The sequence below is a fragment of the Lagopus muta genome, chromosome 3 (assembly GCF_023343835.1).
Source record: "Lagopus muta isolate bLagMut1 chromosome 3, bLagMut1 primary, whole genome shotgun sequence".
NCBI lineage: Eukaryota > Metazoa > Chordata > Aves > Galliformes > Phasianidae > Lagopus > Lagopus muta.
This window is the reverse complement of record NC_064435.1, coordinates 40148436-40166849: the sequence shown is the minus strand read 5'-3', so window position 1 is coordinate 40166849 and position 18414 is coordinate 40148436. Positions and strand designations below refer to the sequence as shown.

The window sequence follows — 18414 nt, the reverse complement described above, 5'->3', positions numbered from 1 at the left end:
AAACAGATCTTTCTAATGCATATTCTCAGATTACCTGCCTACAAGGTTTTATTTAAAATATCTGCATATATCTCTGCAGTTTATCATACTGGTATTCTTTGTCAGTCCTCTGGAGAAAACAAGTGTTATTCATTCAGCATTAGTTACGTAGTGCATGTCCTGTTATTGTGCTTAGTAATTTTATGATGAGTCGAGTAACATTATGGAAAACTGAAGAAGCATTTCTCTTTTAGATAATCTATCTCAAGTAACAAGAAAAAATTATTTTCTTATTTAATTTTTTTAAAAATGGGGGTTCTTTTCTAGAATGATTCTTATTCGAAAAAGATGTTCTACCTTTATCTGAAACAGTGTAAATGTTGCACTGCTCTGTTAGGGCTCAGTGGGCAACAGAATTCATTCCTTGATGATAATATCTTTAATTTTAATATGTATTTGACTCATTTACCCATAGCTACCAAAACAATTGTGAAAAGTGGGCATAAAAGATCATAAAATTAAATATAGGAACAAAATATCTATAATGAATGCAGATGGTAAATATTCTAGGTTTGCTCAAAAAAATTTCAGGGCTTATTCTGAAAATAAAAGAACATTTTTATTCTTCTCCTAATGTCAAGAATGGGTATGTTCCACACTTAATTCTCCTATTGGACACTTTTTAGTGAGATGGCTGGCAGTGTTTGTTTAGAGTGAATCAATCATCAATAGTGTAAATGCAAACTCCTCATGAGTCTTCAGTCTCAGGTTAGTAATAACATTCTAACTAGTGTATTTCTTATTGTTCTAAAGATAAAAATTACTTGATTATCAAATTATAATTGTCAAAACTAAATTTGTACACTTGATTCTGCACCTAGTTTAGGAGTATAGAATAAGTTAATCTAATTTCAAATGCTCTTCCTGATCAATTTTCCATCTTTCTCTAAGGAAAAATATTTTCCTAAAGCCCAGTGACTTTGTGGAAGGTGATAAATAGACCTGAATAGCTTTTACTTAATACTTCAGTTTAAATCACGGCTTCCGCTCAGAAAGTAGGGAAAGTATGTGATGTTGTAGAATTTAGAAAATAATTCAGCATATATTCTCCTTTCATATTTTCTGAAAAAGAGCAATAAGCCATGGAGTTACTACAGAAATGTCCCTTTAGTCATGTGATTTTCATCATTATCCTACAGTAGATTTTCTTTTCTTTTTTTCTTCCCACACATAATTTGGAAGGAAGTGTCTCACACGTCTCCAAATCTTAATGCATTTTTTTTCTTCAACTGACTGAGATATTAATCTATTTTTTCATTCATTTTTATAGATTAAAAAAATCAACAGGAATTTCCCCGTAAACCAGCAGGTAAGAAAAATAAAATTTGGGTATTTTCAGTCATAATTCTAATTTCATCTGTATTTAATTCTGTAGTAGCTGTGCATTGTCTTAGGTTAAAAAGTTCTTGGTAAATTTTCTTTAGAGAGCACCTTGCTGCTTTTGTGTTTGTTTGTTTGTTTTCCTGATGTCAGTGTGATCAGTTTGGTATGTTCACATTAAATAAGATCATGCTTAATCTTTTCAAGTTAAATGAAAATTAATGCATATATTCAAACTTAGTTTCTTCAGATTGCATGCCGTCCATTTTATTATAAAAGCAGGAAGGGAATTGCTATGCTTAACAGAATTATCCATTATTAATCAATGTTTGTATAATATTTTTAAAATGTGAAAAGTCTCTTGTCTAAATGAAAGCATAAAAATGGATATAAATGGTTATGGGGCAGATCAGTAGGAAAATTTGGAACAAACTGCATTATCTGATTGTCTCCAAGTTCACCCTTTGACAGTATCGTGATAGTGGAAGGCATGGCAATGCCTTGAAATGCCAGTAGAATTGCTTGAACAGAGGTGTTTTCTTGCTAGCAGAATGGCTGCTCTTCTCTAAAGCTGAGTATCGGGTATTTGGATCCTTGAGTCAAAGGGAAATGTTTAGATGGCTTGAAACTGAGAGACTGGATTTCTGTTCTGATCTTGTAGTTGCTAGAGATCAAATGAGAATGGAGAATAATCACATCTCTGCATTAGGATCAACACATATTTATGAAAACCATAAAAATAAAGCATGAACAAAAAAATTCAGAGTAAAGATGAGTACACTGTAAAGTGATCAGAGGGTCGTTTGGAGCATAATCCCATACCACAGTAATGTCTTTAGGCTATGATATAGCATATGAGCAGTTGAAAATGTGCCTGTTTGGTAGTGGGCTACTTATCTCAGAGTACAAGTCTAGTAAATAAGATGAGGTAATTAAGTTTGCTTTTTTGTTGTGTGTCATAAATGTTACATAATGGGGATTTCTTTTTAAGTAATGGAGTAGTGAGAAACAGAAAAATTAGGTTCATCAGGAGGAATAAATTGCCTCCATGTTGACCGAGAGAATTATGTACAGTACTGAGCTGCAAACTTGACTTCATGAAGATATATTTGAAGAATGAAAGTACTTTCACCTCACATTTCAGTCAAGATTATTTCTCAGTTACAAGTCTCTGGTCCAACTTCATTAGTATGGAATTTTACTATATGTAATTCACATAGCAGGAATGGGCATTATTAGTTTCTTTGCTTCTTTCTTCTTCAGAAGGTCCGCAAATCATAATAAAATAATAACAAGTATTTATACGCCTTGTATAAATAAAGTTAGAACAGATGAAACATAGTAAACAGACACATTTTTATTTGCACATGTTTTTTAATTCTTTACAGTACAATTTTATATTACAATATTTAGATAATATAGATATGTTTATTTCACTGTTGCTTCCTGTTGTTACCAAGAAGTTCTTTGCTACATTTAGCAATCAAAGTTAATTTTATTTAAGCATTTTCAGAACAATTTCTGTAATGTCATCTGCTGGCAGTGACTAAGAAGTGCTCCTGTCTCAAAGGAGGGACAAAATACCTATTTAAGAAAACAACAACAACAAACACTTAACATTTCACTGTTACGATTTACTCTGAATTTGTGTCCATGTTTTTATTAACTTCAAAAAAGTAAGGACAGTAAAATTATAAACAACAGTTATAATGTCCCACCAGACTATTATTCATTCAGAGTTATTTGCTGGTTTTGAACTCCTGACATATAGAGCATTTTATTTCTCTTCATTGGAATTCCAGTGTAAAGCAAAACTAACTTGCTTGGCTTGAGTAGCTTGCTATCCACTGGATTGGCCTACAATTAATGTGTTCCCTTATCAGCATCAATCACTATCTTTGAAAAGAATTACCATGAACCATTTCAAGGAAGTCAGCCAAAATGTCAAACTGAAAAGTAGGAGGCGGATCAGGAGATAAGGTCTCACTGTCCATCAAATACTGGAAAACATTTATTGATCCACAGATATCTTGAAACTTTAGGGAATATTTATTTTAAAACAGACTCCTGTTTGGGTTTATTTTATGTAGTTTCCTTTTGTTTTTAAATTGTAAGTGGAGGTAGGAAATAATACCCTATTTAACTTAAATTAGGAGAACTTACAGAGAAGAGTCACAAAAGAGTACGTAGACATACCATTAATTTCTGTCTTCTGATATGCAGCAGACATAAACAATGTGCAGGGAAGCAACAGGCCTTTTTCTTTGATAAATCATTATATGTTTACTAGAATATTAATTATCATCATGAATATCTTTATCATTGTGGCATTTATTTTAATAAAAAAACAATTTTGTCTATGATTTTGAATAGCAATTTTTAACTTCTTTTAGGCAAGCACATAATGAACTTGAATTCTGAAACTGATCTGATTTGGATTTTATTTCATATTATTTCTTACAATATATTTTATCAAAATTAGCCCAAACTACAAGCACATTATCTTTCTTACTGTCCATCCTATGTATCTTCTTAGTAGGAAAGCAGTACCAGAACAAACTGCTGGATAAGATAGACATGGGAAAACCAGGGAACTGATTTTCCATTTACTGCGTTATAGCTGTGTTCACAAATGCAATAAATTGCCTCTTGCTTCTGTACTACAAAGACAAAAGCCACGCCTGAAGGCTTAAATACAATCAAAGAATCTACACAAAATGATCTTATTCTGTAATAAGTACATGACCTTAGGAAATACCTACAATTAGTATAAATTGAACTGCTGTGTTCTTTTAGTTCTCAGATCTTTCTCATTACACCAACAAAAGTTTCAACATGTTCTCTCTTTCAAGATCTGAGCATTAACTCAACAAAGTATCCAAGCATCTTGGTTTAAATAGGCTATTTTCCATGGTTGCTGGAAATTCTATCTGCAGTCTCAGCGTAATGCTTAACTGTCATCATTAACTACCAAAAAATTACCAGCTTCAGAGGGAAATAAAATAATTTTGTTTTAATAAAATGATCTTCATAACATTGTTTTTAAAATTAATCTACTTTTGCTCTGTTAAACAAAGAAAGCAAAAATATTGTAGCACTTAAAGTGTCATACAAATAAGGCAGATATGCATATCTACATATAACCCTTAGTTTTATTTTCTCAAGGTTACCAAACACTGTAGGCATCACTTTCAAAAGCAAAGAGCAAAATGCAATTTAATCCCATCTAATAAGTATGTTTTATTTTCTAAGGAAGGATAAGTATCCTAATACTAGAAGTGCATTGGTATTGGATGTATGATGTGTGTGATGTATTGGATTGGATGTGTACGATGATTTTTCCACATATATAACATACCAAAAGAGGGAGAATTCCTGCTCGTCTCTCACAGAGATTTTAAAAGTTTTGCAGAATCATAGAATGGCCTGGGTTGAAAACGACCACAATGATGATCTAGTTTCAATCCCCCTGCTATATGCAGGGTCGCCAACCACTAGACCAGACTTCCCAGAGCCAGAAAGAAGAGATTTCCCCTGAGAACAGCCAGCACTGTTGTTGGCTTTGGATTCCAGCTAATTGAAAAATCAGTTCAGATGGTTGCCTTTAAGACTGATAGCCATTCAGAACTGCTTGATATCAGAAAAGGGAATGGTAGATGGGATAGTGTGACTTTGGCTTTATATTCAAATATTTCATTTTATTCTCTTTTTTAAAGCTTAGTTTGACTTACATGCTGTGTCTTAACCGTTGGTATTCATAAGGCTTCATACTTGGAAGAATAGTTGAGTATTTGTTTCTAGGAGGCAATATTCATGTTAAATTAACAGGAATGGCTTTCAGATTTGGAACACTGTCTGAGTTCCTTGTGGACTGCAAAGACAAATTATTTCACATAGGGTGCTACCCCTAGATGTCTTGTATTCTCTGGGAGGCTCACAACACTAGCTGAGAACAGAAAGATATCTCAGTGAACTGATGAAACTGAACTTAGAAACAAACATTAAAAGAACAATTTTAGACAAACAATTAAAAAGAAATTTATGTTTCTTTTTCTAATGCAGCCCTTAGTGTACTCCAATTCAGACTACTGCCACTGTTTTTCTTAGCCATGAAGATCGTTCTGCTCATTCTCACATGTCCCTCTTGGTTCTGTAATGTTAGTTCTTTTTTACTGCTTCAACAGGGACTTCAGCCCAATACATCTAAATTTTCCCTTACAAGGAGAGCATCCCAGTGTTTCTGTAAGAAAGAAGGCAGTGCTTCCTCTCACCAATGCAGCCCTGATGGAACGCTTTTTACATGGAACAGTGATTGGAATGTCTGGGCACAGCAGTGTATTTAAAACTCTCTTTAACCATGCTGTATCTCTATTACAATGAATTAAAATTATTTCCCTCCACCTTTCATCAAGTACAACTTAAAAAAAAAAAAAAAAAAAGTATAATAGAGAAGAAAATCCTTTAGTTGTACACTATTTCTCTTCTATCTACAGGTAGCATGAGTATTTTTGAAACATTTTTCTTGTCTGCACAGAAGATATTCTCATTGAGTAGTTTTGACTATCATTTTTAAGAGGAATCTTTCCCTCTAGAGTTTTCCTAAAATTAGATAAGAATTGGTAGCTGTCCTGGGCAAAGTTAACAGCTTATAATGAGATTCATGCAGCTCTAATATTTTATGATATTACTTTGGAACTTATAACAGCCTATTTCTTACTTAGATTCCTATGTCTCTCTTTATTGAGTACTGTTTCCAGTTCCACAACTGTGTTTCATTCAGTCTTAAAATAACATAGTGGCATGAGTAACTGATGTCCTATTAACAGACAGAACTGGAGTGTAACTGTGCATATCACATTCTGCAGTATTCAGTTTTCATGAGCTGTATTGCATTGCAGGCATATCGTGGAATCATAGAATGGCCTGGGTTGAAAAGAAACACAGTGATCATCTAGTTTCAACCTCCCTTCTATGTCCATGGTCACCAAGCACTAGACCAGGCTGCCCAGAGCCACATCCAGCCTGGCCTGGAATGCCTCCAGGGATGGGGCATCCACAACCTCCTTGGGCAGCCTGTTCCAGTGTGTCACCACCCTCTGAGTGAAAAACTTCCTCCTAATATCTAACTTAAACGTCCCCTGTCTTAGTTTAAAACCATTTCCCCTTGTCCTATTAATCTATCCACCCTTGTAAACAGCCATTCCCCCTCTTGTTTATGCTCCCTTCAAGTATTGGAAGGCCACAATTAAATATTTACTTTCTCACTGAGATTCAGTTGAGTGTACCAGTTTTTCTTGTTTTAATATAATTTAATAAATGCAGCTACATGTGGCAATGTCATATCATATCAGCTATATGTCACCTTATATTCTGGCTTAATAGGCTGCTGTTCCACTTGATTAAAGTAAGGCTCTTAGAACAGTCTCTTTTAAAATTGCTTCTAAAAATTATACTCAGTGAGTTTGTTTAATAAAACCTCTTATGAAAGCTGTGTAAAGGTAAATGCATACAAATGACATGGTAGCTGGCATGTCTGTCACCCAAGCCAGTGTCCTTTGCTGAAGATGTGTTGCATCTTTATTACACTTAGAAAGGTGAAAGGCATTGCGTAGGTGGGCTCATAGGACATCTGTTCTAGTGGTAACATCTGGTGGTAACACACTCCATATATTTTATTTATTTTAATAGTATCATAATAACATTTCAGATTGTATTGTATTCATATTTTTAAACTGGAATGATTAAATGCTGGAATTCTGCTGGAAGGTGACATTCCTTCAAAGAAACCCTGTCATTATTCTAGTAGTTCCTTAAAGACAGTGTGTATGTTCACTCTTTTTGGTGTTTTGATATTTTTTTTTCCCCTGATTTGGCTTAATTTTTGAATTAGCTGTTTTTCAATACACCACTACTATAATTCCTCAGAGTCACCATTCTGCATCTCTTGATTGACAGTTGCTGAACTTTTGGGTCTTGTGGTACATCTGCTGTAACACCATCTGTTGTCACTGTACAGTTTTTTTTTAAGGGAAATCTCTAGAAAGAAAATTCTGTTGTTAAATGTTTATAGACACACACAGGGGAAGCTGAGTTCTTGCTGTTAAATTAAGCAGAAGAACACGATAGGGTGTAAATTATGCTCTGCTAATTCACCACATTGTATTGTCAGTCATCTATGGCACTTGGCATGGATTATTACTCCATAGCTTAAACCTACGACAGGGTTTTATTGATTATTAATATTCTATTGGACTTTCTGTAAAATAAAGTGAATACATTTATATTTATATATTTATATAAAGGTATACTCTCTTTAGTTGACAGGAAGTAGTAACAGGGTAGTTTCTGTGTTGTTCCAGTTGCTTCTGAGACACTTTCTGTTATTAAAACTGTGCTTCATTTGGCCAGTAAGGAATTTTTCTTTACATAGTAGTTCTAAATAGTGTTGAGCTTCAGGATATAGGCAAGCTTTAAAAAAGACATGAGCACCATTGCAAGAGAGTTTTTAGATTTAGGAAACCTATATGTTGACCTTTGAGAGGAAAGCCAGATGGCTTCCCAGAGAAAGTGGATTACCTGATGAGCTAGACAATATTCATGTTTTGAGTCCCTTGATTAAGTTATTGGATAGCAGTGCTGGTATCGTGGGGCTGTGTCACCTATTGCTTAAGAGACAATGGAATTAATTTGGATGCCTGCTGGAAATTTAGATGACAGAAAGGAGTGATGAGATGAAGTTCTTATTTAAATCTCAAACTATAAGTCTCAAGCTGTGTATCAAATAATTTCTGCATATCCAGCAAATTCAATTTTGCTTCAAGTATAGATTTCTCCCTAATTTATTCCTACTTACTGATTTTTTTCTTGCCTTTTTTTTTCTCCTTTTTTTCCTTGTATCAACTTATTAGCTCTTTTTTTTTCTCTGCAATATTAATGTCACACCCTGGAAATACTTTCCAGTAAGGATTATTTTTTCCTGATTGAATTTATAGACTATGTCCACATTAGATCTGAGTTCAAATTTTAGTTAATACAGGAAAGAAAGTACTGTGTTCTCAACTAATGGCCTACATAAAGCAGATGAATGAAGGAAGTCTTACTGCCTTGCTCTGTTGTAAACACTTGAAATCTTCTAACATAGACACATCCCACAACTGCAAGTTGTTAAGTAGAATCCTAAATTGTAAAGATAAAGAGGTATCATTTATTTACTAATTGTAAAAGAAAGATGATTATTTATTGTACATATACTAATGGCATTTCAATGGCAGATTGACAGAGGACTGTGTGGAAATGGTGGACTAGCTACCCGTTTGCCTTTTGGGTTCTGGAGAATGGAGAACCATTCAGGAAGCTAAATGCTTGCAGAGCCTGGTCTAGCCTGACCTTGAATGTCCCCGAGGATGGGGCATCCATCACCTCTCTTGGCAACCTGTTCCAGTACCTCACCACCCATACTGTAAAAAACTTCTTCCTTATATCCAATCTAAATCTCCCAACTTTTAGTTTGAAATTACTTCTCCTGGTTCTATCACATCAGACCTTGCTCAAGAGTCAGTCCTATTTTTTTCTTTCTGCTCCTCTTTTTAGGACCTGAAAGTTTGCTCTCAGGTCACCTCAGAGCCTTCTCTTCTCCAGGCTGAAGAGCCCCAGCTCTCTCAGCCTGTCCTTGTAGGAGAGGTGTTCCATCCCTTACATCATTTGTGTGGCCCTTCTCTGGATGTTCTCTAACAAGTATGTTTCTTCTGTACTGAAGACACCACATCTGGACCTAGTAATCCAAGTGAGGTCTCACAGGTGCAGAGTAGTGGGGCAGGATCACCTCCCTCTCCATACTGGCCACACTTCTTTTGATGCAGCCCAGGATATGGTTGGCTTTCTGAGCTATGAGAGTATACTGCTGGTTCATATCCAGCTTACCATCCACCAGTACAACTAAGTCCTTTTTGGCAGAGCAGTGCTCCATCCTTACATACCCCAGCTTGTATTGATAGTGGGGGTTCCCATGACCCAGGAGAAAGACCTTGCACTTTGATTTGTTGAACTTCATGAGGTTTACCTTGGCCCACTGCTCCAGCCTGTCTAGATCCCCCGTAAGGCATCTTGTCTCTCGGATGTGTTGACCACACCCCACAGCTTGGCATCATTCACAGACTTGCGGAGGGTGCACCCCTTGATCCCACTGTTAAAGTCATTGACAAGATATTAAAGAGCAGTGGTCCCAATACTGACCTCTGAGGGGCACCACTTGTCACAGATCTCTGTTTGAACTTTGGGCCACTGATAAGCACTCTCTGAGTATGATCTCGTAACCAGTTCCTCATCCATCAAACAGTCAATCCATCATATCCATATCTTTCAAATTTGGAGAAGAGAATGCTATGCACAACCATGTCATAGGCCTTAGTGATGTCCAGATAGATGACATCAGTGGCTCTCTTCCCTTGTTCACTGATGCAGTCATGCCATCATAAAAAGCAACAAGATCAGTCAGGCATAACTTGATCTTGGTGAAGCCATGCTGGTTATCCCTTATCACCTCCCTGTCTTCCATGTGCCTTAGCAGAGCTTCCAGGAGGATCTGTTTCTGTTCTCTGGCACTGAAGTAAGACTAACAGGTCAGTAGTTTCCTCAGCCATCCTTTCTACCCTTCTTAAAAATGGGTGCTACATTTTCTTTTTTCCAGTCACCAAGGACTTCAGCTGACCACCAGGACTTCTCAAATGTCATCAAGAGTAGCTTGGCAACTACATCAGCCAATTCCCTCAGGACTCTGGGAGGCATCACATCAGGACTCATAGACTTATGTGTTACTTATTAGGGAGGGTATGCTTTCCTGGACTTTCCTTTTCCAGGTGATGTACTATAGAAGCCTTTCATATCCTTCTTTGTGCCCTTTGCCAAGTCCAGTTCCAATTGGATCTTGGCTTTCCTGACACTATCCCTATACAGCCTTGCAGCATTCTTATACTCCTCCCAGGTTACCTGTCCCTGCTTCCACTGCTTGTGTATTTTCTTCTTGTACTCCAGTTTGACCAGCAGGTCTCAGTTCAGCCATAATACCTCGCTCAGGAATTTATCCTCAGTACACTACAGGAATCTCTTGGATTGCCTACAAATCACTGTTCTACTTTTTCAACAGATATCAGGGTGGTTGAAGACCTTCAACAGGATATGAGACTGCAGTCACGATGCCTCCCGTAGCTGGAGGAAGAAGGCTTCATGAACAGGTTTAACTTGATATGTGGCCTGTAGTAGACCCCAGCCACAAGGATTCCTCTGTTGTCCTGGTCTCTAACTCTCACCTGTAGGCTTTTGACTCCCCCGTGGTCACTCTTCAGGGATAGATCTTCACACCATATTCCTTTCTTGATGTAGAGGGCAAAGCTTCCTAACCTCTTTTCTCACATATCCCTTCTGAAAGGCTTGTAGCCATCAGTAGCCACATTCCAGTCATGAGAATCATCCCAGCAGGTATTGTTCATGGCAGCTACACAGTGGCTTCCAACTGCTCCTGTAAATCTTCAAGGAACTGGCTGATGTGATTGGCAAGCTACTCTCTATCGTATTTGAGAAGTCATTGCTGTCTGGTGAAGTCCCTTGTGACTGGAAAAAGGAGAATATCACTTCCATTTTTAAGAAAGTGAGAAAGGAAGACCTGGTAAACTACAGGCTGGTGAACCTCACATCTATGCCTGAACGCATTCAAGGCCAGCTTGGATGCGGCCTTGAGTAGTGTCATCTAGTGAGCTGCAACTCTGACCACAGTCACAGGTTGGAACTAGGTGATCTTCAAGGTCCCTTCCAATGTAAGCTATTGTATAAATTTATGATTCTGTAAGATCCAACCAGCTGGGGTGTAGAGCTGCTTCAAGCTGTTCCCAGGGAGAAGCCTGAAAGATTCTTTGAGTGTTTGGGGTCTGAGTCAAAGCTTCATTCACGTGAGTTTTCATAAATTTGTTCAATCTTATAAGACTCTCACAAGAGAAGAACTGAATTGGAATTCCCGCTTTGACTAAATAGATAGATAAATAAATAATTGCATATACTTTGTAACATATGTTTATGCCCATTTTTTTGTGATGGTCATAGTTTAAAAGTATTTTGCCAAGTAGACAGCTTGATTTACTACTTTCCAGATTAAGGACTTTTTACCAGATCATTTGCCTTACCTCATACGCTTCTTTCAGATTTAGTTTTGACCTCTTTCTGATCTCACAGTTCCTGCATGTCTTTCTGCATAATGTCATAGCTTCAGCAGGAGCAGTGTACCTCAGTTAGGTGATGAAAGATACAAGTTTGATGCATTCACTTTCTGAGTGCTATAATTAGTAGGTTGCCATAAAAAGGGCATGCCCTTTAGCTGCTACTTTTTGCAAAAATATGATTTTAGCAATTTTTTTTTTTTTTAAATAAACATGTTCCTGTCTGTATGTATCTAGGACTCTTCTGAATCAGACATCCCCCTAGCAGATTTATGCAGGGGAATTGTTACTTCCTTGTTTGTCATAAAGCTTTAACGTTGGATGAATTTTTGCAGTTAAGTTATACTTAGAAGCATAACAGTGTACATAGGGTGAAGTCAGACAGTGAGAAAGCACTCAATTTAGAAAGCAGCTTGAAGGGATTTGATTGATATTGTTGCATCGGTTTATCTCTGTATTATGATTATATGCATTACAGATATCTATAAATCCTGCTTTAAGCCTCTAAAAATATTTAGATTTATATTTGACCACTGAAGGCATTGGTTTTGTAAAATAAACAAGTTAGTGAAAGGGATTCCTTAAATTTATAAAATTAATAGAAGACTGCTTTCTTTTTTTTTTTTTTTTTTTGTGATTGAGAATTTATGACTGGCAACATAAGTAGCAATTACTAAATCTAGAAAGGATCATTTTTAATTCTAGAATAGATTTTTATCTAGAATAGATAGAATATATAAATAAATAGAATATTTGCATCATTTTCTTGCATTTTGAACCAGACTTCTAGCCACTGTGCAAATGGTTCATGAAAGCAGGAAGACAAAAAGTATCTTCCAACTACTTTGTTTAGAAACAGATGCCTTCAATAATCAGTACGTTCTGTACCTCTCTACTGTCTTAAAATGTCCTGAAAAGTGGTAGCAAATACAGAAACAGTGAAAGAAGTCAAATCATTGTATTGATAAAAGACACCTTTCCTTTAAAGTTATAGTTAGAAATACTAGGTATGGGAAAAACAGTTTTCTGTAACCCTAACTTGGGACTTAATATGGACTTAATACCTCTGGTTATCAGATACAAATTTGTTCTATCTGGCCATTTTGGAATTTTTGTTGAAAGCTTAGGGCTTGAATTAAAAACACTGCAATAATTTATTGAAATATTTTTTCCTATTGCCTGAAGTCAATTTACATTTTCCCAAGAATTACATTCATTTTGTAGATTAGAATGGAGGTGTTCAGTAAACCAATACAGACATTACTCCTTAGGGAATCGTATCATCTGAATAAACTAATTGGAATCAATGAAGCATATGCTTCAACTGTTGATCTCATGTTGAAGAAGCACATGGAACTCAAAAAGCTTAAAGAAAATATTTCTAATTAAAGTGTATATCAAGAGGAGAGGTGAATACACATTTCATTGTTTTTCACTCACCTATTTTATATCTATAATAATGATATGCTTCTCCTCTCATATCATACCCTGGGAAAGTAAAATTATTTAATTTCCTGAACTTCTAAGAATAGTGGACAATAGAATTCTGAGGAGCATAGACAGTTATTGATCTTTCCCTTTCACTACAATAATGTTTCATGTTACCAGCTATAAGGTTGCCACTTGAATTTTATAAAATAGTTGATGCGTAGAATTGTGCAAAATAATCAACCATTTATGGATTACATGCAAATGAAATAAAAGAACTGAGAAGGATTAATCACTGAAGATGTGGGAAAGACAACTGGCAAGAAAGCTGAATAGACAATGTAAAAAAATTGTTAATTTGGAATGAAGAAGCATCCATTATAAAATCATGATTTAAGAACGCTTTTTGTGTTCTTTTAAACAATTGCATTACCTGGTAAGAAGACAATATTTGATGAGAATGCATAGCTGTTACGTGTTTAGCCTGTAAAAGAACTTTTGATTTCAATTTTAAAATTTTCAGAAACAAAACTTCCTAAGTCCATCTTATCTTATGACACAGCGAACAGCAACTTAATAGCAGTAAATATGCTCTTCTCAGAAGCTAATGACAAAAGCATTTATGTATTTATTTGTTATAAATAATTTTTCTTGTTGGAATTTCTCTAAGAGATGCAAAGTTTAGAACCAAAAATGTGCATCTTTACTTACATAGAATCATAAGGGAAATTGTGCATGTCTGAAGCAGCAGATAGGTAATGTTGAGTCTGGGAACTTTCAGACAAATTCCAGACAGGCATCTAGCTTCTCTCAAGTCTGTGGCTGATGGCTCTGGTGGCATATAAGTGGCTGAGTGTCCATATGCACTTTATCCAACTGATATTCCCAGAGTACTTCTGAAGTCCAGCAGAATCAGAATAGTGTGATACTCAATTTCTAGCTGCTTTATTTCAAGTATACATTGAGAAGTCATGCTGCTTTCCATAACTTTTTAACAACCCAGTGTTTGTGGTACTTGCTTCATAGCCGCACTAGTCACTCATTATTCCAACTTATTATTCCTACAAGTCTGCCCTAATGCCAATAAATTAGATAGTATGGCAGCCTCTCTTATGTCTCCTGCTCAAGCTGGTCTGCAATTCAAAAACTATCCAAGACAATGGGAGAGGACATCATGCAAAAAAGGGTCTGAACCCCTGAAAATATGCAGAAAGATCCTGAAATAGAAGTGAGCTCTGTGAGAGGAAAAACTTTTGGCTGTTATTTACAAGTCTACATCTAAAAATTGTTTGATAGTTCCTGTTGGTAACTTTACACTTTTCACAGGGCTTGACATTTTTCATAAAGATCTCTTCTGCAGCCACAAAAATGGCTGCCTTGGCTGATTTTTTACATTATCCTCCTAGGGGCGAAGAGACTGTCTGTCACACTGCAGAGCTCTCTGTGGATACAGAGCCTCTGAGTCTGTCACTGAAGTTGGAGCTTCATGTAGGATCAACACAGCTATCTTAATTTTGGAAAACATAAAACCTTTATGGGATTTTTCTTCCATGTTATTCATAATGGTGGAATGCTTCTCATTGACAGAATGGAATTAAGAGAGTAGTGATATTGCAAAATGATTGTTAGTCAACACTCCTTAAAGGACTGACTTTTTCAAAACTCAACATTCATGGAAATACTGAGATATGTCAGAGATGAAGTAACATATTGACAGGTATCAATATATCGTAGAAAAATAATTAAGTGCAATGTGAGTTCAATAAGTGTTGTGAACTTCATTAGTAATTCCCTGCCAGAGGCCACGGGCGTATAACCTGTGAATGATTCTTCAGGTTCACTTTAAAAGTAAGGCAAATGAAAATAAGCTTTATTCTAACACAGCAAAACAAGGTTTAAGAACCAAATCAATGATAAAAATTAAGGTATAGATAGAAGCATGAAAACAGTAGCATGCAGAATCTATTGAATATCATGTTCTTCATCTAATCATCTCTAAGGTTTTCTCAACTCCAGGAGAAGGGATTTTAAAACACACAAGTAGCTGTGTTGTGGTTCTCTTTCTCAATCTAGCTATACTTGGATTCATTGTTTGCAAGTTAATATTTGAAGTAGTTGCACATTGTTCTCACTTCTCTTACTTTCTGAGTAATTAATTTAGGAAGACTTTTATATAAGAGAGTATAAGAATGTAGGTTATATATATTAGTACGCAGTATCCTGTTTACCATGGAAGTACCATGACACTGTTAAAAAAAGTCACGCTGAAGTTGGATGCTAAGAGTAGTAAACTGTGACTGCTCTGAAACAGATCCCAAGACACATATGACTGCTTTGATACTAATGATTCTGAATCATACACAGATTTATGTTGGATGACTTATTGTAGGTTACTTGGTCAAAACCCTGTTCCAGGAAGGGTCAGCATAAGTCATGTTGGTCAGGACTTTGCCCAGTCAAGTTCTGGATATTCTTACAAATGAAGAGTTCATAACATCACACACAGGGGGAAATAATTCAAACTTTTCTATATTTTTTAACTACTAAAAGACATCCAGGATGCTTTGGTACACATTTTCTTTGCTATAATGCTACAAGGTAGACATATTTAATAAATGCATAGACTTAGCATGATGTATACTGTGCCTTTCATTTGCAGAATATTTATTTATCTTTATAAAAGAAAAAATGGACTTTTTTTAAACTAATAGCAATTTCCTATAAGGAATTTTGAAATTACCATACAGGAAAAAGTATACTAAAACAGCTGTATGAGTATAAATATGAGACTTCCATGATAGGAAACTGTCAGTGCATCTGTTCTAATCTTGGAATGGCCTCACATTAAAAATAGCATAAATTTTACACTTTGTTTCTAAGAAATTTTATTTTATCTTATTTATACTATTTTTATTTTACCATCCTTCCTAAAATATGGTAAAGACTATGTTAAAACTCTGGAGAAGTAGCTAATTAAGAAATTTAAGCAGTATTTTGAATAGATAAGAAATACAGTAATTAGCAGTTTACTTTCTTCTTGCCTGGAATATCTATGTGAGGTAAAGAATGACTGGGAGATTATGAATTTTTGATTGAAGAGAGCATGCTGTTTCATTTTTCATAGAAATACAGCTTCTTTCAACTGAACATGATTCAGCTCACAAACAGTAATAACTTACTGAATCTTTATTAGTAAGCCAGCAGCCACTAAATTAACTGGTTTGTATCACCATTTGATTTTGAAGAATGAGCTGCTGCAGTTAAGTTAGAAACTGCCAGGACTGGGGAAATAAATAAATAAATAAACTGGAATGTTATCACAAATAAAATGTATTGTTTTCTTACTATTTTCTTACTATATTTATTTTCTTACTATTGTTGATAGTGGTCAGCAGTTTATACAGAAACATTTCTGTGATTAAAAAAATTACCCTCATTTTTAAATGTGTAAAATGGGCATTCTGTGCACTATTTCTGGTTCCATATACGTCCTGTATCCACAGTAATAAGCATTTCTTTTTAGATAGAATCTTATTAAATTCAGCTTTTCAAGTCAAATTTCATATTCATCCAAAATGTTAGTGTGTGTATATATATATATATGAGCCATTAGTTTGAAATGTTCTGATCCCTTTCCAAATGAATAGTTTTTTTGAAGTTATTAATAGTCAAACTTTTTTAGAAGTCAGAATGTTTATTAGTAACATAAATGCTTTAAGCAAGTGGCCTCAATTTTATTCCACAAGGGAAAACATTTCAACAGCTTCTCACCTCAATTATGTAAAAACTACCACACTTTAGCATCACGTGTTCAGTTTATTTAGATAAACAGAGGCCATTGTAGGAGGATGCAGTTAAAATAGTAATCAAGTCTTTTTTTCCATTTTCCAGAATCTATCCAATGTTATTTTAATCCACACATGTGAATACACTTGTGCATTTACACAACTATGTAACTGTTGCTAATTACAGTCATACAGCTTTTGTTTAAGAGTTCTGCTGGGTTTCTAAGAGTACTCATCTAGCCTGAAAGAGAAATGTGTTTTGTTAATAAAACCTTAGTGTATCAGGTTGTCTGAAAAATCAATCAAATTTCTCCTTGTGATCTATGGAGGCAAGGGAGCAATGCCAACAGGAGCAATTGCTTTAAATTTCATGGCTGCTTTAGTATTAAGGCAATCAAATGTGAAATATCAGTGCATCTGCACATCATGCATAACTATGCCCTGTTATTTTGATGTAGGAGAAATAGAAACTTAGATTAAGTGAGAAATGTGAAAAAGAAAACAACCTAAATAAACATAGATCACACACTGTGAAAAAGTGATATGAAATCTCATCAGACAAGATTGCATCTTACTATATCCAATTCTAATGAAACAAATCAATGATGGCACAGAATTAATTAATTAAAAAGTTGTCTTAATGCCTAGAAATCAGAGATCATTCATTCTCTTTTCATTACAGAGGAAAAATATATCATACTTCTCTAAGTAATAGTACACTTATATTAATTTCACTCCCATGTGTAGCTTCTGTCAGTCAATAAGCTGCACAGATTCCTATCAAGTCAGAGGAATGGAGCTACCTATCTTCATTGCACTGAATAACATACAAAACAGGAGAAATTAGGAGAATATGAGTAACCGTTGAACTGAAATAATTTAAAGCTTCTCTCACTGTACCTATTGGACTGTATTCTTGAGTATTTTTCATTCAGGAATGAAAGGGATTTTAGAGAGCATGGTTTTTCAATTATTGCATGGCAATATAGTGTTGAGTACTGCTTAATTCTTGAGTATTGAGGTATGGCTATATCTTTTCTTTGAACATTATAAACTTCTTTGATCACCAAATCAGAGGTAGTTGAAGAAATATTTATAAACGTGCCATGTGATCTGAAGTAAAAAAAAAAAAGCAACTAACCTTTAAAACCTTTACAGCATTCTTTTCTAAATCCTTACTCTGAGATTGAAATGTTATTTGAATTAAATAGTATAGGGTTTTTTTTTTTCAGTTACGCAGTTATCTGGAAATGTTTATAACTAATTTCTGAATATATGCAAGTACAAAATATGCTCCAGAATGTCTTTATTTTTTCCATATTGCATTAAGTTCCCATGTATTCATCTATCTGTTGGTCTTGTATCTGAATACTTCTTGATTTTGTATTTCTGCCTACTGGCTCTCTATACTTCACTTGCATCATATTTTTCTGATGTGATTTGTCTGCAAATATTTAGAATTCCTTTAGAGAACTTTTAATGAGATAATAAAAAAAAAAAAAAAAATAGACACCTGTTAGGTATGTGGCTTAGCTCTTTTGTTGTTGCTAGGGCAATAAAGGCATTTTCTCTTATATTTTGATTGTTGTAACAGGCTTGCTTTACGCATTCATGTGATTATAAGTAAAATGCCAGTG

General features: G+C 35.1%; 1 protein-coding gene across 12 annotated transcripts in view; it reads left to right on the top strand.

The window, feature by feature from the left end:
* The window catches only part of SNTG1 (syntrophin gamma 1), a 325126-nt gene that overhangs the window by 259780 nt on the left and 46932 nt on the right, over window positions 1-18414 (top strand). For all 12 annotated transcript variants that reach the window (XM_048940576.1, XM_048940574.1, XM_048940573.1 and 9 more), the window contains one exon: window positions 1310-1348. In XM_048940576.1, the coding sequence (XP_048796533.1) occupies window positions 1310-1348 (39 nt within the window). The remainder of the gene's footprint in view (window positions 1-1309; window positions 1349-18414) is intronic.